The sequence below is a fragment of the Phoca vitulina genome, unplaced genomic scaffold (assembly GCF_004348235.1).
Source record: "Phoca vitulina isolate PV1807 unplaced genomic scaffold, GSC_HSeal_1.0 scaffold27, whole genome shotgun sequence".
NCBI classification, from domain to species: Eukaryota; Metazoa; Chordata; class Mammalia; order Carnivora; family Phocidae; genus Phoca; species Phoca vitulina.
Window position 1 is genome coordinate 10519798 of NW_022589730.1, and position 25666 is coordinate 10545463.

Sequence of the window (25666 nt, forward strand, 5' to 3'; positions counted from 1 at the left end):
ATGATCAGGACATAAAGTAAAAGTCTATCTGACAACCCATGCAAACTGTACTCTTAAAGATAGATAAAAGCAGGTTAAGGTGAGAGATACAGACTTGAAATATTCAAAATGACCATGTTGTGCTCCTCCATGTTGCAGAGCATTCTCCAGATAAGTGACTCCCTTGTAGTCTCCTGTAGGTAACACAGACTGTGCCCAAGACCATCAGCTGAGCTGTGGCAAAATATGAAAAATTATATTTTTATTGATGTTTTACCTCATACTCTTGTATTTCAATTTTGAGTATGTTTTTATGAAATATCTTTGTCGACCTCTGAGAGTTGGGGACCTGGGGCGGCGAAGGAACTGAGAAAAAGAGACGACAGTATAGCGAGGCACAGGGGACACCGAGCAAACAGCCCGAGGTGCCGAGGTTTATTTTCCATACTCTTATATACCTTCCACAGCGATATAGATCTATAATGATTTACAGCAGGGGCGTAGTAACGCACATTCCTCCATGTATACAGGATTAGTCAAGCACATAAGAATCTTTAAAACAGACTAAAGGAACAAAGAGGGGAGTGCCCAGTGTGCTGTTTACAGGACAAGGGAACAAAGAGGGGAGTGCCCAGTGTGCTGTTTACAGGACAAGGGAACAAAGAGGGGAGTGCACAGTGTGCTGTTTACAGCTGGCTTCCTGTCTACAAAACATCTTCTCCTGCGTACTTTAGAACTGACCACACACGTCCCAAGGGCATTTCACTCTGATCCTTTTGGGTTATTTTTAACCCTGCAATCTCGAGTTTTCTCAGAGATCTTGGAGTCTGAGCGAACATGCACCAGTGGTCATTGTGGCATTCTGTTTCCTACATATCTTTATGGTGGTAAAAGTTGTAGAAGTAAATGATTAGTATATAAATACATATTACAATATTGGAGTTCACCCTAAGCATTTTTTTCATAGGAGAATAAATATGAAAATTTGGAAACCACTGCTCTGGTAATAAACCCTGGCCAGTATCTAACCATATATTTCTTTCCCAAAATGGCATCCATATTCTGGAAAATGGTTCCTGCAAGGTTAAGGGTACCAGCTCTGGAGGAAGTAATCTGCTTGGATTGAATTCCAGCCTGACAAATTATTACACAGCTAATGTAACTTCTGTGTGCTCACTGTCTACATTTATGAAATATCAATAATAATGGAGCATATACCATAGAACTGTTTTAAGATAAATCAGTTAAAGAATGGCATACTCTTTGTATAGTAATAATCATGAAGTAAGCTCCCAATATATGTTACACATGATGGTTGTGGTGGTGGTGTTATCCTTGGACTATTTGCCTTAGAATCACCTTGGAGCTTGTTAAAATCACCTAAATGGTGAATCAAAATCTGTGGAGTATGGAATCTACATTTTACTTAGCTTTTCAGTTAATTCTTTTTTTTAATTTTATTTTCTTATGTTAATCACCATATGTTACATCATTAGTTTTTGATGTAGGGTTCCATGATTCATTGTTTGCGTATAACACCCAGTGCTCCATTCAATACGTGCCCTCTTTAATACCCATCACCAGGCTAACCCATCCCCCCATCCCCCTCCCATCTAGAACTCTCAGTTTGTTTCTCAGAGTCCATAGTCTCTCATGGTTCGTCTCCCCTTCCAATTCTCCCCCTTCATTTTTCCCTTCCTACTATCTTCTTCTATTTTTTAACATATAATGTATTATTTGTTTCAGAGGTACAGGTCTGTGATTCAACAGTCCGACACAATTCACAGCGCTCACCATAGCACATACCCTCCCCAATGTCTATCACCCAGCCACCCCATCCCTCCCACCCCCCACCACTCCAGCAACAATCAGTATGTTTCCTGAGATTAAGATTCCTCATATTGGTGAGATCATATGATAATGTCTTTCTCTGATTGACTTATTTCGCTCAGCATAATACCCTCTAGTTCCATCCATGTTGTTGCAAATGGCAAGATTTCATTCCTTTTGATGGCTGCATAATATTCCATTGTATATATATACCACATCTTCTTTATCCATTCATCTGTCGATGGACATCTTGGCTCTTTCCATAGTTTGGCTATTGTGGACATTGCTGCTATAAACATCGGGGTGCACGTACCCCTTTGGATCACTACATTTGTATCTTTGGGGTAAATACCCAGTAGTGCAATTGCTGGGTCATATGGTAGCTCTATTTTCAACTTTTTGAAGGACCTCCGTACTGTTTTCCAGAGTGGCTGCACCAGCTTGCATTCCCACCAACAGTGTAGGGGGGTTCCCCTTTCTCTGCAAACCCTCCAACATCTGTCATTTCCTGACTTGTTAAATTTAGCCATTCTGACTGGTGTGAGGCGGTATCTCATTGAGGTTTTGATTTGGGTTTCCCTGATACTGAGCGATGCTGAGCACTTTTTCATGTGTCTGCTGGCCATTTGGATGTCTTCTTTGGAAATGTCTGTTCATGTCTTCTGCCCATTTCTTGATTGGATCATTTGTTCTTTGGGTGTTGAGTTTGATAAGTTCTTTGTAGATTTTGGATACTAGCCCTTTATCTGATATGTCATTTACAAATATCTTCTCCCATTCTGTTGGTTGTCTTTTGGTTTTGTTGACTGTTTCTTTGGCTATGCAAAAGCTTTTTATCTTGATGAAGTCCCAATAGTTCATTTTTGCCCTTGCTTCCCTTGCCTTTGGCGATGTTTCTTGGAAGAAGTTGATGCCGGTGGAGGTCGAAGATGTTGCTGCCTGTGCTCTCCTTTAGGATTTTGATGGACTCCTGTCTCACATTTAGGTCTTTCAACCATTTTGAGTCTATTTTTGTGTGTGGTGTAAGGAAATGGTCCAGTTTCATTCTTCTGCATGTGGCTGTCCCATTTTCCCAACACCATTTGTTGAAGAGACTGTCTTTTTTCCATTGGACATTCTTTCCTGCTCTGTCGAAGATTAGTTGACCATAGAGTTGAGGGTCCATTTCTGGGCTCTCTAGTCTGTTTCATTGATCTATGTGTCTGTTTTTGTGCCAGTACCATACTGTCTTGATGATGACAGCTTTGTAATAGAGCTTGAAGTCCGGAATTGTGATGCCACCAGCTTTGCTTTTCTTTTTCAACATTCCTCTGGCTATCCGGGGTCTTTTCTGGTCCCATACAAATTTTAGGATTATTTGTTCCATTTCTTTGAAAAAATTTGATGGTATTTTGATAGGGATTGCATTGAATGTGTAGATTGCTCTGGGTAGAATTGACATCTTCACAATATTTGTTCTTCCAATCCATGAGCATGGAACGTTTTCCATTTCTTTGTGTCTTCCTCAATTTCTTTCATGAGTATTTTATAGTTTTCTGAGTACAGATCTTTGCCCCTTTGGTTAGATTTATTCCTATGTATCTGATGGTTTTGGGTGCAATTGTAAATGGGATCAACTCAATTTCTCTTTCTTCTGTTTTGGTGGTGGTATATAGAAATTCCACTGATTTCTGGGCATTGATTTTATATCCTGCCACTTTACTGAATTCCTGTGTGAATTCTAGCAGTTTTGGGTGGAGTCTTTTGGGTTTTCCACATAAAGTATCATATCATCTGCAAAGAGTGAGAGTTTGACTTCTTCTTTGCCGATTAGGATGCCTTTTATTTCTTTTTTTGTCTGATTGCTGTGGCTAAGACTTCTGGTACTATGTGAATAGCAGTGGTGATAGTGGACATCCCTGCCATGTTCCTGACCTTAGGGGGAAAGATCTCAGTTTTTCCCCATTGAGAATGATATTCGCTGTGGGTTTTTCATAGATGGCTTTTATGATATTGAGGTATGTACCCTCTATCCATATACTCTGAAGAGTTTTGATCAAGAAAAGATGCTGTACTTTGTCAAATGCTTTTTCTGCATCTATTGAGAGGATCATATGGTTCTTGTTCTTTCTTTTATTAATGTATTGTATCACATTGATTGATTTGCAGATGTTGAACCACCTTGCAGCCCAAGAATAAATCCCACTTGGTCGTGGTGAATAATCCTTTTAATATACTGTTGGATCCTATTGGCTAGTATTTTGGTGAGAATTTTTGCATCCATGTTCATCAGGGATATTGGTCTGTAATTCTCCTTTTTGATGGGGTCTTTGTCTGGTTTTGGGATCAAGGTAATGGTGGCCTCATAAAACGAGTTTTCCTTCCATTTCTATTTTTTGGAACAGTTTCAGAAGAATAGGGATTAATTCTTCTTGAAATGTTTGGTAGAATTCCCCTGGGAAGCCATCTGGCCCTGGGCTCTTGTTGTTGGGAGATTTTTGATGACTGCTTCAATTTCCTTAGTGGTTATAGGTCTGTTCAAGTTTTCTATTTCTTCCTGGTTCAGTTTTGGTAGTTTATACATCTCTAGGAATGCATCCATTTCTTCCAGATTATCTAATTTGCTGGCATATAGTTGCTCATAATATGTTCTTATAATTGTTTGTATCTCTTTGGTGTTGGTTGCGATCTCTCCTCTTTCATTCATGATTTTATTTATTTGGGTCATTTCTCTTTTCTTTTTGATAAGTCTGGCCAGGGGTTTATCAATCTTGTTAATTCAAAGAACCACCTCCTAGTTTCGTTGATTTGTTCTACTGTTCTTTTGCTTTCTATTTTATTGATTTCTGCCATGATCTTTATTATTTCTCTTCTCCTGCTGGGTTTAGGCTTTATTTGCTGTTCTTTCTCCAGCTCCTTTAGGTGTAGGGTTAGGTTGTGTATTTGAGACTGTTCTTGTTTCTTGAGAAAGGCTTGTATTGCTATATACTTTCCTCTTAGGACTGCCTTTGCTGCATCCCAAAGATTTGAAGAGTTGTGTTTTCATTTTCATTGGTTTCCATGAATTTTTTTAATTCTCCTTTAATTTCCTGTTTGACCCATTCATTCTTTAGTAGGATGCTCTTTAGCCTCCATGTATTTGAGTTCTTTCCAACTTTCCTCTTGTGATTGAGTTCTAGTTTCAAAGCATTGTGGTCTGAAAAGATGCAGGGAATGATCCCAAACTTTTGGTACCGGTTGAGACCTGATTTCTGACCTAGGATGTGATCTATTCTGGAGAATGTTCCATGGGCACCAGAGAAGAACATGTATTCTGTTGCTTTTGGATGGAATTTTCTGAATATATCTGTGAAGTACATTTAGTCCAGTGTGTCACTTAAAGTCTTTATTTCTTTGTTGATCTTTTGCTTAGATGATCTGTCCATTCCAGTGAGGGGGCTGTTAAATTCCCCCACTATTATTGTATTGTTGTCGCTATGTTTCTTTGCTTTTGTTATTGATTGGCTTATATAATTGGCTGCTCCCATGTTAAGAGCATAGATATTTACAATTGTTAGATCTTCTTGTTGGATAGACCCTTTGAGTATGATATCGTGTCCTTCTCCTTCCTCATCTCTTATTATAGTCTTTGTTTTAAAATCTAATTTGTCTGATATAAGGATTGCCCCCCCCAGCTTTCTTTTGGTGTCTATTAGCATGGTAAATGGTTTTCCACCCCCTAACTTTCAATCTGGAGGTGTCTTTGGGTCTAAAATGAGTCTCTTGAAGACAGCATATTGATGGGTCTTGTTTTTTTTTATCCAATCTGATAGACTGTGTCTTTTGATTGGGGCATTTAGCCCATTTACATTCAGGGTAACTATTGAAAGATGTGAATTTAGTGCCATTGTATTGCCTGTAAGGTGACTGTTACTGTATATTGTCTGTGTTCCTTTCTGGTCTATGTTACTTTTAGGTTCTCTCTTTGCTTAGAGGACCCCTTTCAATATTTCTTGTAGGGCTGGTTTGGTGTTTGCAAATTCCTTTAGTTTTTGTTTGTCCTGGAAGCTTTTTATCTCTCCGTCTATTTTTATGACAGCCTAGCTGGATATAGTATTCTTGGCTGCATATTTGTCTCCTTTAGTGCTCTGAATATATCATGCCAGTCCTTTCTGGCCTGCCAGGTCTCTGTGGATAGACCTGTTGCCAGTCTAATGTTTCTACCATTGTAGGTTACACATCTCTTGTCCCGAGCTGCTTTCAGGATTTTCTCTTTGTCTCCGAGACTCTTAAGTTTTACTATTAGATGTCGGGGTGTTGACCTATTTTTATTGATTTTGAGAGGGGTTCTCTGTGCCTCCTAGATTTTGATGCCTGTTTCCTTCCCCAAATTAGGGAAGTTCTCTGCTATAATTTGCTCCAATATACCTTCTGCCTCTCTCTCTCTTTCTTCTTCTGGGATCCCAATTTTTCTAATATTGTTTTGTCTTATGGTATCACTTAGCTCTCGAATTCTGCCCTCATGATCCAGTAGTTGTTCATCTCTCTTTTTCTCAGCTTCTTTATTTTCCATCATTTGGTCTTCCATATCACTAATTCTCTCTTCTGCCTCATTTATCCTAGCAGTTAGAGCCTCCATTTTTTATTGCACCTCATTAATAGCCTTTTTGATTTTGACTTGGTTAGATTTTAGTTCTTTTATTTCTCCAGAAAGGGTTTCTCTAATATCTTCCATGCTTTTTTCAAGCCCAGCTAGAATCTTTAAAATCATCATTCTGAACTCTAGTTCTGACATCTTACTAATGTCCATATTGATTGGTCCCTGGCAGTTGATACTGCATCTTGTTCTTTTTTTTGAGGTGATTTTTTCCATCTTCTCATTTTGTCCAGAGGAGAATAGATGAATGAGAGAACAAAATGCTAACAGGGTAACAACGACCCCAGAAAAATATACACTAAACAAATCAGAAGAGACCTGAAACCGGGGAAAAAGAAATGGAAAGAAAGAAAAAAAAAAAAAAGGAATATGATCAAATATGATCAAATATGATCAGGCTGGTGAATAGATCAGTGCCACACACTAGATTTTGGGTGTATTTTGGTCTGTTAGGAGAAAGTGCCTCCCAAAATTTTATTTATTTATTTATTTTTTAAAGATTGTATTTATTTATTTGATAGAGAGAGCGAGAGAGCACAAGCAGGGGGAACAGTAGAGGGAGAGGGAGAAGCAGGCTCCCTGCCAAGCAGAGAGCCTGATGCGGGGCTCGATCCCAGGACCCTGGGATCATGACCTGAGGCGAAGGCAGACGCCTAACCATCTGAGCCACCCAGGCGCCCTCCAAAATTTTAAAGAAAGAAAAACTTATATATGTACAAAAATAAGGGTAAATACAATGAAGGGATGGAATATGACTGTAATGATGAAAATTATATAAGATTTTATAAAAGGAATTGATAAGAAGTTGGTTGAAAAAAGAAAGAAGAAGATTTAAAAAAAGGGGGGGGAGAGAATGTGATCAGACAGGAGACTAGAACAAAGCCATATACTAGAGATTTAGGGTATATTTTGGTCTGTTAGAAGAAACTGTACCCCAAAATTTCAAAGAGATAACAACTTACATATATACCAAAAATAAGGTTAACTACTATGAAGGGATAGAATATGACTCTAAAAATGAAAAATAAAAAGGATTTTTAAAAAAGGGATTGATAAGATATTTGTTGAGTAAGGTTAAAAGAAAAATTCAAAAAAAAAGAAAAAAAGAAAAAAAAGAAAATTAAAAAAATAACTTTGAAAGACTAAAGAATCGGGGAAAAAGCCATGGATTCTATGTGCAGTATTCCCCTAGCGCTGGCATTCTGCCGCTCTCATTGATCGGTAAACTTGGTGTTGGCTGGCTGTTCTTGCTGATCTTCTGAGGGAGGGGCCTGTTGCCGTGGTTCCCAAATGTCTTTGCCAGAGGTGGAATTGCCCTATCCTTGCCAGGTCCAGGCTAAGTAATCTGCTTGGGTTTGCTCTCCAGAGCTTTTGTTCCCTGCAAGCTTTTTGTACAGCTTTGCAGGAGAAGAGTGAAAATGGCAGCCTCCCAGTCTCGCCACAGAGGAGCCAAGAACTCGGGGCCCCACTCCTTAGTGAGCCCCAGAGAAAAGTAGTCAATCACTCCCGTCTTCCTGGTCTCCGGTGCACTCCGTGCTCACCCGGCTTGTGACCCTGCGTTTCTATCTCTGGCACCTGACCCCGTATGCAGTTTCCAAACCCAGCAGATCCCTGCGGTGGCTCCCACGCCGCTCCTCCCTGGGGAGGAAGTGGAGTCTCCCTGGATCTGCTGCTTGTTGGGTCCCTGCTGGAGGAGCAGTGGCCCAAATGTACCCCGGATCACGGTTTATGGCAACCCCGAGCTGAGAGCCTGCACCTCAGCTCCGTCTCTGCAGCCAGCTTCCCCACTCCAATACCTGGGAACTCTGCCGCACTCAGGCAGCCCCGGTCCTTCTGTGACCCCGAGGGTCCTGAGACCACACTGTCCCGCGAGGGTTCCACCCCCCCCCCCCCCCCCCCCCCCCGCTTAGCCACTGGAGCGACGTCCCTCAGCGGAGCAGACTTCTAAAAGTCCCGATTTTGTGCTCCGCAGCTCTATCACTTGCCAGTAGTGGCCGATGGAGGCCCCCTCCCCCACCGTCTATCCTCCTAAATATTGCCTCGGATTCACTTCTCCGCACGTCCTACCTTCCAGAAAGTAGTTGCTTTTCTGTTCAGAGAGTTGTTGCTATTCTTTTCTTCACTCTCCTGTTGAGTTTGTAGGTGTTCAGAATGGTTTCATCCCTATCTAGCTGAATTCCTGGGACCAGATGAAATTTAGGTCTCCTACTCCTCCGCCATCTTGCCGGCAGTGCCCTTTTCAGTTAATTCTAATTTGAATAAGGTGAGTAAGTCATTTCCTAGAAATTAAGGGACTGAATCAACCAAGTTATTGTTTACTTTACACTTAGGTAAAGAACAAGGGATTCTCGGGTCACCTGGGTGGCTCAGTTGGTTAAGCGACTGCCTTCAGCTCAGGTCATGATCCTGGAGTCCCAGGATCAAGTCCCGCATCAGGCTCCCTGCTCAGCAGGGAGTCTGCTCCTCCCTCTCATGCTCTCTATCTCTCATTCTTTCTATCTCAAATAAATAAATAAAATCTTTAAAAAAAAAAAAGAACAAGGGATTCTCTTCATGCATAATAAAAATTTTAAAGTAGAAAAGTATAACCACCTCCAGCATAAAATAATAGTTTTGTCATGTTTGCTCATGTTTTAAAATAATAATTATTACTACAATTGTCAAATAAAGTGTTTTTGCATAGCAGCTGAAATGCTTTAATATTTTAACCAGTTCATATGAATCGAGTACTATGTGATTCTGTGATACTATGTTATAAATGTTTTAAATTTTGCATTGATTCTACACACACACACACACACACACACACACACAATAGACTGTATGACTTTAAATTTTTTTCCATTCACTAAGATTTAGGTCTTTAAAAAGTCATGTTTATATTATGCCTTTTCAATACAAAATTATATTTTCCACACCATTTAGCAGTGGTGCTTACTAAGTATTGCTTTAGATGGTAGAATACATTTATAGCTATTATAGTTATAAAGAATATGTACTGAAAGCAATTGATAATTGGAGAAAGGAACATTTAGATGATATATTTGACTAGATAGTATGTAGCTACTAATACAATATCAGCAAAAAAAAATGTCAAATAGAGTGCAACTGTCTTTATTTACTGTAGTAAGCAGTAGCTAAAAAGATTTTCAACAAGTGAAAAACAAAACAATATATGCATAATGGAAATTGAAGACCAAATAAATAATTTTGTAATAAGTTCTTGGGACAGTAGAATGCATTGTTGCTAAGAAGAAAAATATTTTTCCTTTTCTTGTTTCTATGGTGATATATAAATTCAATTTATCAGATATCACTTATGTGATGAGAATAATTAACTGATAGGGTTTCATATTTATCCAAACAATGTTTTTGGGGAAAACGCTTCACTTTGCTATGATTGTGGAAATTCTCACTCTTTACCTACATGGTAACTGGTGATTTTGTCAAACTGCCATGATTTATTTCCTGGATCAAGAAATCTCCAAAAGTGGGGTGCCTGGGTGGCTCAGTCAGTGAAGCATCTGACTCTTGATTTTGGCTGAGCTCATGATCTCAGAGTTGTGGGATTGAGCTCCATGTCAGGCTCCAGGCTTAGTGGGGAGTCTCCTTGAGATTCTCTCTCCCTCTCCCTCTTCCTTTGCCCCTCCCCCCACTAACACTTTCTCTAAGATAAATAAATAAATCTTTTTTAAAAAAAGAAAGAGAAAGAAATCTCCAAAAGTGTACCTTATTCATCATCCTTTGAAGTTTTTGCTTTCCTAAATTTGTTGTATATTTTTAGGATTGAAAGTCATTACTTATTGGTTCTATACTATCTGAAAGCTATGAATTCATTTGGATTAAACTGATAATAAAGGAAATTTGTGATATATATTATATTTTCTAATTGGTGGATCAGTGGCATATCTACATGAATTATAATTTAGTCGTCAAGCTGTATAGAATTCACACACACACACACAGCATGAGCCCTGAAATAAATGAAGTGTTCTTTCTACTTGTTTATTTTTTTAAATTTTATTTATTTATTTAAGAGAGAGCATGAGCAGTGGGGTAGAGGGAGAAGCAGGCTTCCCACTGAGCAGGGAGCCGGACATGGGGCTTGATCACAACCTGAGCCGAAGGCAGACACCCAACAGACTGAGCCACCCAGGTGCCCCTTTCTATTTGTTTAGACACAATTTTTGTTTGTGTGTATAATGCAACTTTGATTACTTCCAGTCATAAAAATTAAAAATGAATCAGATTCAACTAATTATAAAGATAAAATTTACTTAGGATCAATTAAAACCAAATCTACTCTCATAAAACATGATACAGTGATCCAAATCACGATAATTCCTCAACTCAATTTATATAGATCTAATATCCTAATGCCAAAAAAGATAGTGTAGGAATGATTTGTTATTTGGTGTTGTGAAATAAGAGAGCCCTTGGCTATCGCCCACTGCATCCCATGTGCACTTGACTTTTCAAAGTTTCCTCTATGGCACTCAACTCAAACGTGTGGTTATAGGCTCTGGATTTGAAATAGGGAGTAGAAATTTACAGGACTGGACATACAAGTGTCCACCCATAATAATTCAATTCATTTTTCCTGAACTAAATAAGTTGAATTGAATCTATCAGGTAATTATTAGGAGGTTAGGATTTAACCATTGGGTTAGTGGGTAAGAGAAGGAAGAAATATAATTATTAGTACTATTGGAGATTTAGGTATATCTATGTTTTAATATTCGGAATATCAACATTAAAAAAGGTTAATATTTGAAATCACAAGGAAAAATTAAACTCAGTATGAAAGATTTTAAGTATTTGCTTTAAAATTCATGAGGGGGCTGCCTAGGTGGCCCAGGTCAATTAAGTGTCCAACTCTTGATTTCAGTTCAGGTCATGATCTCAGGGTTGTGAGATGAAGCCCTTTGTGAGCCCTGCGCTCAACCGGGAGTCGGCTTCTCTCTCTCTCTTTCTCTTTCCCTCTGCCACTCTCCCCTGCTCATGCTCTCTCTCTCTCTCTAAAATAAATAAATAAAATCTTAAAAAATAAATAAATAAATAATTAGTGAGCAAATGGCCGAATAATTAATTCAGTACCTAAAATTGTGGATCAAATATCCTAGAAAAATCAAGACTGGGTTGACAGCGAAACCAAAGCTTGACATATACACAGGAAGGAATAGCTGAATTATACAAGTTATGGAGATTTTTACCCTATTTAACTAGCCTTAATATCTTAACTTGGAAATGGCTTAACTTGGACTGTTTTCTGGAATAATGTTTTTGAAATTAATATGCAAATGTACTTGTCCCTGGGCACATCATATTTCTCCCCAACTCTGACCCTATTCAACTTCTTGTATTCTTTCAGGTTAGGTATTTTTATCTCTTTTATTACTGTGACAAGACTTTATTCCAGTTAATATCTATAGCTGGCCTTTGTGACTCCTTTTTTTCATTAGTTTATATAGGCTCACTTTGATCTTTTTCTCTTTTTAAATGGACGTTAATAATTAGTTTTTCACAGAATTACAAAGAAAATTAACAAGAGAAAACATGAAGTACATATTATGGTTCCAGGAATATAGTTGGGAGTTTTATTAGGGTGCTAGGCTATGTAGCCAAGTAACTACCCACTTGGCAGTAACCTCATACCACAAATATTTAATGAGAGTCATGAGGGTACAATATTGAGTTCCATACAATTGCCAGTGCTCTAAGCTTGATTGAGCTTCTACTGTCTCATAGCTAGAATATCTGATTGCCAAAAGAAGGGAGGGATAAAGACAAGGCCTTTCACTGCTCCATTTCTGAAGTGAAAGCCATCAATTACTTATGAATGGTTAGGAAACTAATCACATAACCCTGCAAAATTGTAGGAATGATATTGATAAACAATAGTATGTCTCCCACAGGGATTAAAAGATGTTATTTTTATTACTCTCTGATGTCTCCTCCCTGCCATTTCAGTTTACTAATCATCCAGAGGTTAGGGATGGATTATGAAATCCTGAAGAATTAAAGGCAAGCTTTTCTTAGAGCAATGGGATGAAAGGGAAGATATCATGATAACAATGACAATTCTGGGTGTGGAATCACCGAGTGCTCACTTAGAACCTTCGCCTGTAAGTTTTGCAGGTAGCTACCTCAGTATTTCTAAACCTACCTTTGACATTCCGTACACAATCTCTCTTGAAATCCTGTTGGCCATTATGTTTTGTTAGTGCTTTTTCTGTGTTATTTATTGATCCTCTTACTTGTACTACCTCACATTAGTCTGAGTGCTGGGATACATCGGCACCTTGAAGTGAGTGATAGTCATGGGCCCAAGGCAGTAGATCCAGAGAAGCAAAATTTCAATGTCTGGAATTGCAGATGTTTTTAAGCACTGATTATAAGATTCAAAATACTTAATTAAAGGCTAAAATAATATTAAATGATTAAAATAAAACTGACTGAAGTAAAAAAATATATATATCTATAAAATTAAATATAAAGGCAGACATGAAGTTGGGAATTAATATAACCGACAATAGAGATATCCCAAGATATTTCAGCTGAAACAGTTCAACAACCTAACATTTCCCAGCATTAATATACTTCCTTTTGTGTTTAAGTAGACAAGGTTTTAAATAGGTTTACACAAATATACAGTACCTTTTTTTTGGAATGAATATTGAGGCAGTGTCTGTAATATTAAAAAATTAGACTTAGAGGTGTAGTCTATAACCTGTCACCAACCACCCATGCTGCTGCTCTAACAGTCATTATAAAGGGACTTGATAAAAGAGGAGTGTTAATACACATTTCAAAGCCTCCATTTTTTTCTTTCTATAAATATATAACTCCTTGAATTAAGAGAGAAAAGAATCTCTAAATACTTCCCCTGTAATAATTTAACCAATCACAGCCCCAAGAACTGCATTTTACTCTGTTTCACACTGAAGTTTTATAAAATTTGCTTGCTTCACACATTTGGATCTTGATATCAAAAGTTAGACATGCTTATTTAAATGGAGAACAAACTGAGGGTTACTGGAGGGGAGGTGGGTGGGGCACGGACTAGATGGGGGTGGGTATTAAGGAGGGCACTTGTGATGAACACTGGGTGTTATTGTTAAGTGATGAATGATGAATCTCCAAATTCTACTTCTGAAACCAATACTACACTATATGTTAACTAACTAGAATTTAAACAAAAGCTTAAGAAAATAAATTGACAAAGAGAAATGTTTTATCTTATTTTTAAGTAGCATTTTAGAAACCATGATTTTGAGAGTTTTCTTTTTTCCCCTAAGCTTTAGAACTTCCTGACCATTGCAAATTATTAGTCTTTTGATATATCATTTTGACCAAGCCACTCACAGTTTTCTAAAGATGGAGACATTATAATAATTGCCATCTGTTTTTCTCTATGAGAAGCTGACTTAGTTGAGCTTAGTTTTAGCTTTCCACAAGTCTTCCAGAATACATTATATTTTTATAAGTTTTCACAGATGGAATAGTTATCTTTATGTAACCAAGAAGAGGTCATAGAAAAGACAATTCATAATTATATTCAGTTACAAACTGTATAAGTGCATAGATTATAATATTTTTCATCCCTTCAGTCATAATTAGTCTTCTTTGAAACCATAATCGTTCTGAGTCACACTGGGATCATTTTCAGCCTATATGTGTCCATGCAATATCACATATTATTTCAAGCATGACAACATTTATTTGTCATAGTCACATAGCCATGCTTAGAAAAAAAAGATGACATTCAAATCATTTGAAAATACATGTAGAACACATGCATTAGGGGCCATATATCCTACACTTTTTGCAGTAGTCATTCATAAAGTCTTTTTAATATATGTGTGTTGTTTGAAGAAATAACAGTAGCTGAATATTTCAAAGTTTAGAAATAAATCATTAGATTTTTCCCATGCACTTATAGGTAGCTATTTTTGTGTAGTTAAAAACACTTAAACAACACTTAATGTTTCTCAAACAATATCTAGGCATATTAACTCATTTAATTAAGATAACTCCATGGGATAGGCACTAGTGTTAAACTCATTTTCCAAATGAGATGAGTAGGTACCCAGAGGTTAAAGCTTTGTCAAGTAATATAGCAGTGGGTGGCAAGGCTGGTATAGTCATTCAGTTCTTCCTTGACCCCACACTCTACCAAGCTGCCTGTGAAACAAATTTGTGAGACAAATTTGGGAACAAATTCTCAACAAATTTGGGAGAACAATGCCAGAGGCAGTCAGGAGTGATCTCTTGATCTTCACTATAGTACTAAATAAACTTTTCTATTGTAAAATAGTTTAATAATTTATTATATAGTCATGTGTAGACGTGTATTAAATATTAACACATGTAACACACATGAGGAAAATGTTAATTCATTTATAATTTCTTGATGCAGCACAGTTTCTATCTGCATTTGAGGGCATAGTCTTTCAGGCCTTCTTTTCTGCACTTGTCAACATATTTTTTTCCTAAATTAATGGAATCATTTTCTTTGTATGTATTTCTTTCACCTAACAAAGTGTTACAGCCATATTTCTATATCATTAAATGACTTTAGAGCACCACGCTTAATGGCCAAATAACATTATGTTAATATGAATTTTGAAATTTATTTTTATTCACTTGTTTCTTTGTTGACTATGAGACCAATTTTTGGTATCTCTCCAAATGAATAGATTTAAAGTATTCAGGGAATTCCCGGTGTTTTTAAATTATGCAGTAAAACTAAAAGCATGGATAAATATATGTGGGTTTACCTCCAGGAATAATGAAGTGATATTAGGATACTTCTTTAGATATTAGAAATAAAGTATTGCTTTCTTTTTCTTTTTTTTGTTTTTTGTGGGGTTTTTTTTTGCTTTATTTTTCTATGTTATATATTTTCACAAGAACATTAAGAAAAAGAGAATTTGCTAAAGAAAATATTTTACAGGTTTGACTGCAATCACACAAGAAAAATAAGTGTAAGAAATACTGTGTTGACATGCAATGTCGAAATTAAAATCATTACTAACATGGCAAAGATATAATGAAGTCCTATACAGATTAATTGCCTTGGCAACATATAATGAAGGATACAGTCCAAAAAACGTTTTAGGTGAATCTTCAGTACAGAGGCATGTAGTGATTTAGTTTAGAAATAATGAGAAATCACGTTCTGGTAACTTGTGGAGGGTGGAAAAAAGTGGGATACCAGATTTTTTAAAGTGGTATTTTGCCAGTGGGTATTTCATCAACTGGAATCTGTCTCTTCTTGTTGGGGAATATTTTCACACTCAGGCTCAATATTGTCAATGCTTAGCACTGAATACAGTGCTCATTAATCCACAGTCCTCTGCACCACTGAGAACAGAGTCCACGATAGCCAGTCCAGGGATGAAATGGCACTTGTCCCCATCTTAGGACATCACACAAGTAGTGAATAGGGAAGGTCCTGCCAAAGTGGGCTTGAGAAGCTCTTGTACGGGCCCTCTGACTTTATACTGCTTTAGCTGTAGCACAAGGCTTTTAATTCTGCCAGTAAATATGTAAAATATATGTTTAACGAGAGTTTATAAATGGGACAAAGAAATATGTTTTACATTCTACGTCTAGAGAAAGAGTTGGCACATGGTTTATTACAAATTTTGGTCCAGAAATATCGTTTCTTCTCGCTTATGTATGCAAGCTATATCCACACACATTTCTTTCTATATTTCCTATTAGTGGTTCTGAGAAAGCCATTTAGAAGCCTTTATGTATGGTGTCACTCTATGAAGCTGCCAAGTTTCACTTGATTTTTAAAAAGATCACAAATAGGATTAAGTTTCTATATTTATCCCATCCACATTTTCCTAGCTTCAACTTTTCCTCCACACAGACACCAAATCCATCATTCTGACTTATTCTTCCCTGTTTTGACCTCAAGAATCTTTAGAACAGGGAGAAAGAGGTGTTCTAAAAGGAGATAATAGAAAACATTTTATTATGTCTAGTTTCAAGACTGGTCCAGACGTTCAAATGCAATTTCCATATATTTAGTTAATTTAAATAAGGTGAACTATCAGTGACAGATGCCATGCACTTTTTTAGACATCTACATGTTTTCTTTCTTCAGTAAAGCACAGTGAATACTCCATGCCCTTAAGATTAGATTTCCGGGGCACCTGGGTGGCTCAGTCATTAAGCGTCTGCCTTTGGCTCAGGTCATGATCCCAGGGTCCTGGGATCGAGCCCCGCATTGGGCTCCCTGCTCCGCGGGAGGCCTGCTTCCCTCTCCCACTCCCCCTGCTTGTGTTCCCTCTCTTGCTGTGTCTCTCTCTGTCAAATAAATAAATAAAATCTTTAAAAAAAAAAAAAGATTAGATTTCCAATCTTACTTCCACTGGTAAATAACTATTTGCTACTGGACAGGTCACTTAAAATGTCTTAATAGAAATTTCTTCATATGTAAATGTAATGCTTTAGAGAAAATACAATTTTTAATACTAAAATTATATGATCCTATTTGAACACAATATTTTATATTTTATAATACTGTTATTCAAATATTAATATTATTTTGTAATTTTGTGTTAACAGCAATGTCACTTAATTTGTATACATTATATATTTTGAAATATATATTTTCAAGATAGGTAATGAAATATAGTTCACTCTACATTTTATTTAATATTTATAAATATGCCTAGTTACTGGCAATGAGATTAAATCTAAACAACATGAGACACAGTATTAGCATTTTTTTTCCATATTGAAATCTTATGCAGGTTTTCATCCGTACATTCACCTGACTGGAAAATATCAGCAGAATTGGAGATATAGGGCGGAAATATCACTGCTTGTTTCTCTAGGGCCCATTTCAGACATACTAATTGATAGCATTTTTCCTTATTAGCCCAGACGGTGCCTGAATATTTCTCAGCCTGGCACTGCACACAGCTTGTCAACACTCTTCAATCAGAAGTGGATCATTACTTGAAACATTTTCCCTTCCCTTAAACGTATGACCATTATAGACAATTTGGCATCTAGAAGAGTATAAACAAAGCCATAATATTTCATAATTCAGACATACCTATTGCTACCATTTCATTCTTGTATTTTTATATTAAGAGGTTCAAATAAAAGGGTACTCCTATCTGTTTTGTTATGATTTAGGATTGTAAAATAACAATAGTTTAACTTTTAGTTTTAAATTTAACTGTAAAATATTTCAATCATGTACTATATCTGAAAAAAAAAAATCTAACATATGGTAGAAAAATCACCCAGATTTAATGAGCGTTATTATTTGACATATTTACTTGAGATTGTTGAGAGGGAGAAAAAAGAGACATATTTCTAAACCTCAATCTTTAAACCAATTTCTCTTCCTACTAACATGGTAATTACAATAATAAATTTTGTGTATCATTTTTCTTTTCCTAGACTTACTTTACAGAACTTATGTATGACAACAGTCTCATACAGCATCATCTTATAATTTTGAAACACTTTATAATTGGTATCATATAGTTCCCTGATCTGAACTTTTTCTATACATATTTTTCAAATTAACCCAATTTATATTTGCCTCACAGTGGACAAATTTGAAAGTTTCTCTAGATATAAAGCAGTAAAAAAGAATAGCTGTTAGTTTATAGATTCAACTAATTTTTAAATATAGTAGATTTGGCCAAACTATTCCTCAAAATAATTGTCCAAATTTTCAATTTCATCAGCATTGTATAAGGGTTTTGTTTGTTTTTTTTGTGAGTTCTCATGAATAGCTGATATTAAATTATTTAATGATTTTTGTCCACCATATTGATTTTAAAAATACAGAGTAAATTGTATTTTTGTTGTTTTAATTTATAAGTTTTAAACCCAAATGAAGAATAAAATAATAGCTATGCAAATGCTCATGACCTAATTTCAAGAATTAATTATCAAGGCTTTGCCTCAATGGTTTTACCTGAGCTCCTACTGTTTCTGAAATGTTTTTAAAAAAATTCTAGACATCATCTTATTTCCAACACCAACATGTTTCAGTATACATGATCAAAAAAATGTTTTTATATAACCACAAAGAAACTTCTATAACTAACAAAATCCACAATGTTTTTTATCATCTCAAGATATTGAATTATCATATTGGATTTTCACAAATTCATAAAAAATGTAAATATAAAAATAGGTTTGTACAAATTAAGTTCTAGACAATGTCCTTATTTTACACTTGTTCTTTTGTGTTTTAAGTATCTTTTAATCTAAAACAGTATCTTCCCTAAAATCCCTCACTTTTTTCCCTAGATGAATGAAAATATAATCTAAAATTGACACAAATACATTTACCCAACATTATAATTACACTTCACACCACTGTTAGTGATAGTTTTCCGTATTTAAGTTTCAAATATTCAACGTAAGAATGAAATTCATCTTTAATTCTCACCTCAGTTGAAGTTCTTCATGGCCTTCATTAAGTAAATATATAACAAAGAAAACATCTACTTGAAGGAACTCAGAGGTACCACAGTATCCCCATTTATAACAACGTGCTTTCTTAATTAGGTGTTTTTTAATGACTCTTTCTAACAAGAGTCAAAGACCTAAAATATCTCTTGGCGGTTGTTCAAAAATTTGTGGAGATTCAAAGTGAGATCATGTAGAAAGCTCCTAACAGAAACAGGGACTCTGGCTTTTCTGTTGATTATGTAGTATTCAGCTACATTGTAGACCTGACAAAATTATTTTTCTTCATGAGTCCCAGATAAACAAATCCAATTTGGTTATATGGAGTGCTGTTTCAGTGTGGTAAATGCAGAGCTATTCAATTTCCTATAAGGGTGAGAATTACTAGTCATTTCAAAGAGAGTTGGTATGATCAGTATCAGTTAAATGGAAAGTTTTACATGTAAAATTCAGTAGTTGAAGTTTCTCTTTTTCTATTTTAGTAATAGAAGATATCTTTTATCTCCGTCTTGTATATTATAAACAGCCATTTTTACCCAGGCACTATATTTTTTGTTATTTATTTTCTAAAAATAGCATCATCTCTTTGTTAAGATGAAAAACATTTATTTTCATATCTTTCATAATATAAAATGGTAAATATCTTGCATGGGCTTTCTGTTCACAGAGTGTTTTATAACATCAATATAACTGATAATTAAATCCCCCAGGTTTCAAACTGAATTGTCATTTTGTCTATTTAATACGAGATAAGATACTATAACTTGGGAAATTGGATTAGGAAACTTATTGCTATTTAGAAAAAGGAGAAAGATCACATTTTTTTCCCCTGGCTTGACTGTTGAGTTTTACCAAGATAGAATGGAAGATGTAAGCAGATTAAATTAAAGAAAAAATCTATCTCAGTGTCAGCTATCAATCAAGGAGATTGCCAGACTAACTTTTCAACCTTCAGGCAGATTTATGGCTACAGATTAAAATGGACAGTGCTTGAGCAGAAGTTTCTAATTATACCATTCAAATTATTGCTGAGCTACAGAATATAACTAGCTTAATTGGAAGATAAATTAAATGTATATTGTTGTTCCATTTTTATGAATGCAAAAGTTGTACCCTTACGTTAGCAATTATGTGAGAAAATGTTATTTTTAAATGTAAAATTTTGTTTTGTTTCTTGTTCTTTAGGAATATGAAAGATACCTAAGACTTAAAAAGATTATAAAGGAACATACAGTTTTTGTTTGCAACTACTCTTTCCTCTGAAGAATACCAGTTGGAATCAAAAGAGCAGAATGAATTGTTGCTTATTGCTACCTTTCATGTTGGGAATTCCTCTCATATGGCCTTGCTTTACAGCAACAGAAATCTCTACAACAGACGAAGTTAAGCACCCAGTGGGTTCTCATTTCAGAGTGAAGCGTGGTTGGATGTGGAACCAGTTTTTTGTACCAGAGGAAATGAATAAGACTAATTATCACATTGGCCAGGTACTGATTTTATGAAAGTGTTACAGGAAATAACATTATGTAAATCTAAATGGATGGGTTGAGGAAGTTTTAAGGCATTTGATGAATTCTACATTTTCTCAGTGGAACCCTTAGAAAGCTTCAGACATCAGCCTAATTAATTGTTTCAGATTTTCAAGCACCTAAAATATTTGCAAAACTTGAGGAAGAAGAAAAGCTCTGAATTTCAAATTTCACTTTTTTCTCCCATATGAAAATACTGCCCTCATTTATCAACATCTGGAAATTTGATGGTGTTATTTTTGGTAATGGATCAAAGCAACCACACTGAGAATAATAACGTCTACCAACAGTATTTAGCCTGATTTTCTATTATGCTCAGTAGGTGTTGATTTACCCATCATTAATTTTTCATGAAGCAGATTAATACCAAACCCTTTTACAGCTAAGTAGCTTCAAGAGCCTACACACTTCATTTGATTATGAAGGATAAAGAATGATTATTTTTACTTTCTTATAAGAATATATATATATATATATTTTTTAATTTCCTTAATGAGATAGAACATTCCTTATTTATGTTTTTGGTTTTTATTACTATTCAATTTTCTTTAAACAGAGGTAATTACAATACCATGTCCTTTTCTGTAAGGATCTTTCTCTAGACGAATGAACTGAAATAAGTTTAACCACCAATTAACTGGCACTAAAATTTAATTGGGCCCAAAGGGTGAAGCACTCAAAATTCATTAACTCCCTTTTCCTAGCTCTTTCAGGAGAGCTGCAGTGTTAGCGTGATGTCCAGATTCCAAAGGAGTTCATCTATCCCATCCAGCAAATGTATATGTGTATATTCAACCAAAGGTTCAGATTAGGATCTTAGGCAAACAGATTTCAAACATTTGTGTATGTATGTGTGCCTGCTTTGAATCACATTTCACATCTTTTTATTCTCTAAGATGACTGCAGGTAAATCAGAGGCAGGATGGCACAAATGAGATCCATAGTTAAGTGTCTGCTAGTTGACTGAGTCTCTGTAGCCACATTTACAGTGAACTCCACAGAGCCCTATAAGCTCTCCCATCAATGAGCGGGGTGACAGACTAACAGAGGCTGGTGACTTTTAGTGAATAAGGCTCTACAGGGAAGTGCATCAGTACAATCAGAGCAGAGACTACCTCCCTGGCTGACTGTCACATTTTCTGGTTTTTGTTTTTGTGCTCCAGGCACATCTCCTGTTGCCTCCTTTCACATTGTGATAGGTTTTCCCTATTTTTTTCATTCTGTAAAAATACTTATGAAAATAATCTAACAGATGTTTCCCCTGAAACAATGTCATTAGTCTTAAATAACATACAGGTAACTGGTTTAAGAGAGAGTAAGAATGAATATTTAGGTGTTGTAGTTAAAGAGCTGGTAAAACTAAAATGTAGTTGATGTGTCCAGATCACTTTCTTTTTGAACTGTTTATTAACAGAGATTAAATTTGGAAAACACAATTAAGTAAAAAATTAAAGGCATATTGATTTGCTGAATCAATAGTAACTGACTAATTGAAAAAATATTTTTGAATAGAAATACAGAAAATATAATAATACAGATTTCATAAAATTAAAATGTTTTTAACTTATACATTTTGTGACATTAAGAGGCTGATGTTTAAAAAAATAAGTAAATATATATATATATATATATATATATTTTTTTTTTTTTTTACTTAAATCTGAGTCCTTAAAAAGATCAAGCTCACTGATTCATGAAAATTATACTGTGTATATATACTTGGAATACATTTATTCATTACTAAATTTGATTTATCATCATTCTGATATTGAATCACATTTTCAAACTGTATCAAAATGATATTTGAAAAACATAGCCATACCTTACTTTCATTTGATATACTTATTGGAAAGGACATTTGTTTCCCTACATTTCTTGTTAGTAAGTCATGGAAACTTCCTTTTTATCTTATGAGTAATCAAGAGCTATCAAATTAAAAGAGCTATAACACTTTTTTATCTCTTTATTATTATTCCCAATCTGTTTCTTTCAATGAATAGCAGTGTTATTCAACACATTATTAAAATTATTAAAATTAATTGCTTTAGATATCTTCAGATATTCTACCCAATCACAGAGAAATGTATTAATTAGTCATTTTACCTTGAACTATCAGAACAGTTATGAATTTGTTTAAGATTGTATTTCTTTGGTTAGCTTTGTAAATTTTCGGAGAAGCTCTTACTTTGAAGAAGGACATATTCATAAATGATGACTCAAGAAAACTATGGATTCACAATATTTAGGGGATTATGGCATACTTCTTCTTTATATGTAAAAATAATTTAGATATGAAAAACCAACCAACCAATGTTACCTATATCATAATAACCCTTGTTTTTATATATAAAATTCACAATTCTATTAACACTATGAATGAACAAATTTGCTTTTGAAAAATAAAAATAATGAGGGCACAAGAAGAAAAGATGTATTTGAGAATTGAGTTGAATATGTTAGAAAGAGTTAGATCTAATTTGGCAAAACTCAGAGCAGTAGAGTCTCTGGGGTCAGACAGACCTGTTGTCTAAATCTATACAAACCTATACAAAAACCATGACTCTTGTGAAAGTTTTAATAATTTTCAGTCTCTCTTTCTCGGTATAAATGATTATATCAATAATATATATTTCACGATGTTATGAGGATTAATTGGGAAATCATATACAAAGCAACTTGTAGATTTTATGGCATGTTACAAATGCCAACAAGGATAGCTGAGGCTCTCATTATCTTCTCAACATGCTCCCTTATTTTCCTGGTAATATTTTCATGTTCCCTATGTGTTTTTAGCCTAGGGATAGAACATCACTGTTTAGATTTATCTAGAATATTATCTTCCTATCTGTCTCTAGATCCCAATCTAATACAAATATTTGAGATTATGGTTTTAGTGACCAAGAATGTAATCATAGAGTAAACATGAACCAACTTTGTTGTGCATAATTTATGAAAGGTACTTTGTTTTTCAATTATTATAGTTTCTAATTAGAATAATCCATTTAGAGTAATAAAATTTATATAGTGATTTACATTGAAATTTCAGAATCCTCTGCCTGATGATAGAATTTAATCTTAAAATTAATATTTCACCTGATTTAATATACTATGGGAATTACATGGAGTTATTAACTTGGGGAAAAATTAACAGACATGAAAATAAAATTGTTAAAATTGATTTGTCCATTTAAACATGTCTGGAAACTAAATTATCCCTCTTTGCACTTTCAGCTAAGATCTGATTTAGACAATGGAAACAACTCTTTCCAGTACAAGCTTTTGGGAGCTGGAGCTGGAAGTATTTTTGTCATTGATGAGAGAACAGGTGACATATATGCCGTCCAGAAGCTTGATAGAGAGGAACGGTCCCTCTACACTCTAAGAGCCCAGGTAATAGACAGCACTACTGGAAGGGCTGTGGAACCTGAGTCTGAGTTTGTCATCAGAGTTTCGGATATCAATGACAATGAACCAAAATTCCTAGATGAACCTTATGAGGCCATTGTACCAGAGATGTCTCCAGAAGGTATTGCATATTAATTTACATCAAAGATATATTAACAATGACAACAGATTTAAAATTTTGAGCATATGTTTTGGAAGTGAATTATTTAAAGTTCAACACTTGTACTTCCTTCTACAAACATGTTAACTAAAATATTTAAAAAATTAGACTATCATTTAAATTTTGTAAACAATGGTACCATATATAAATACATTATTTGTCTTGTTAAAATATCTCGGTCTTCAAGGCAAGAAACAGGGGTTAAACACGTATGTTTTAGGGATGCCTGGGTGGCTCAGTCAGTTAAGCATCTGCCTTCAGCTCAGGTCATGATCCCAGGGTCCTGGGATTGATTCCCTCATTGGGCTCCCTACTCAGCACCGGAGCCTGCTTCTCTCTCTCCCTCTGCCTGCCGCTCCCCCTGCTCGTGCTCTCTCCCTCTCTCCTTCTCTCTCTCTCTCTCTCTCTCATAAATAAATAAATCTTTAAAAAAAATTATGTTTTAGTGATTTATAAAATTCTTCAGCTTATTCACTTACTAGTTTCCCCATTATAAAAACGCATTTTCCAGAACAAGATATAATTTTGTATCTTAAAAAAGCACATAAGGTCATCCTGAAAAATATGCATGTTTAAGTAGTAGAAGCCAATTTATAAGACACAATTACTCTATGCATCAAAATCATAGACCATAAAGACTAAAAACAAAACAAAGTGGTTGAAAAGCTCTGTGCAACTGTATTTATTTTCAAAGTTCCTTTCCATTCCAATGCTATTTTTATAAATATTTTAAATGTAATGCATCTAGAAGCAAGTGCTTTCCATAAGATATAAGAACTGAATGCATTGAAAATCAGAAATGTCTTTCTAATAGAGAGAAAATTATGGTGTGGCTATGCAAAATTTGTTCACTCATTGAGTCAGAAAGTTTTGATAGCACAATATGTAGTAAAATTAAGTTCATAAAATTTACTTAAGTGTGATAAATTCTATTCCATAATGGTCATTTTAAATTATGCTAACATACTTTAAAATTGCTTTACCTAAACATTTATTAGCCACCAAATCTAAAATTGTATATTCTATTGTATTTTTTCCTGATTCTTGTTTTTTAACATTCCAGGAAACAATTTAAAAACTTCTTTCTACATGTGTTCAGAACATAGGTCTTTACAGCATAAACAAATTTAGCTGTGAATATGTATCAGGACCAATTATCATTAGATGTAAATGACACATTGATATTTTTTCTATTTGGTAGGTAGGCAATGAAACTTTCTTCTTCCCACTCCATACTTCTCCTCCTCATTCACTTCCTCCTCCCACTCCTCCTTCTCTTTCTTAAATAGCATACATTATGGACCTAACATTTACTAGAAGAATTTTTGAAATGTCATTTTGGAGGTAATTGCTAGTATGAAACTTATATTTTAGTTATAACACACAAACAGTAGCTATTTTAAATAAGGTGGTATTTGATGCTCTATGTATGAATGTATTAATTATGGGTGAGGTATGATGATGATTAACTGACTGGAGGAAGGGACATTTTAGGAGATGATATTTGAAGTTGATTACAGAGAATCCAGTCATGTCATGTTCTAAGAAAATATTCCCATATAGTATGATGAAGATTGTATATATTAATTATTAATATGGGAGTTATTGTCATATAGCAAGCATGTAGGCATGGCAGTGTTTGAGATACCCTTGGCAGAGAATGTAGGTAGAGAAGAGAAAAGCATACAG

General features: G+C 35.1%; 1 protein-coding gene across 2 annotated transcripts in view; it reads left to right on the forward strand.

The window, feature by feature from the left end:
• CDH19 (cadherin 19) overlaps window positions 1-25666 on the forward strand; it is a 106934-nt gene that overhangs the window by 10342 nt on the left and 70926 nt on the right. For both annotated transcript variants that reach the window (XM_032422681.1, XM_032422682.1), the window contains exons 2-3: window positions 20069-20370; window positions 23644-23938. In XM_032422681.1, coding sequence (XP_032278572.1) covers window positions 20176-20370; window positions 23644-23938 — 490 coding nt within the window. In that variant the 5' untranslated portion in view covers window positions 20069-20175. The remainder of the gene's footprint in view (window positions 1-20068; window positions 20371-23643; window positions 23939-25666) is intronic.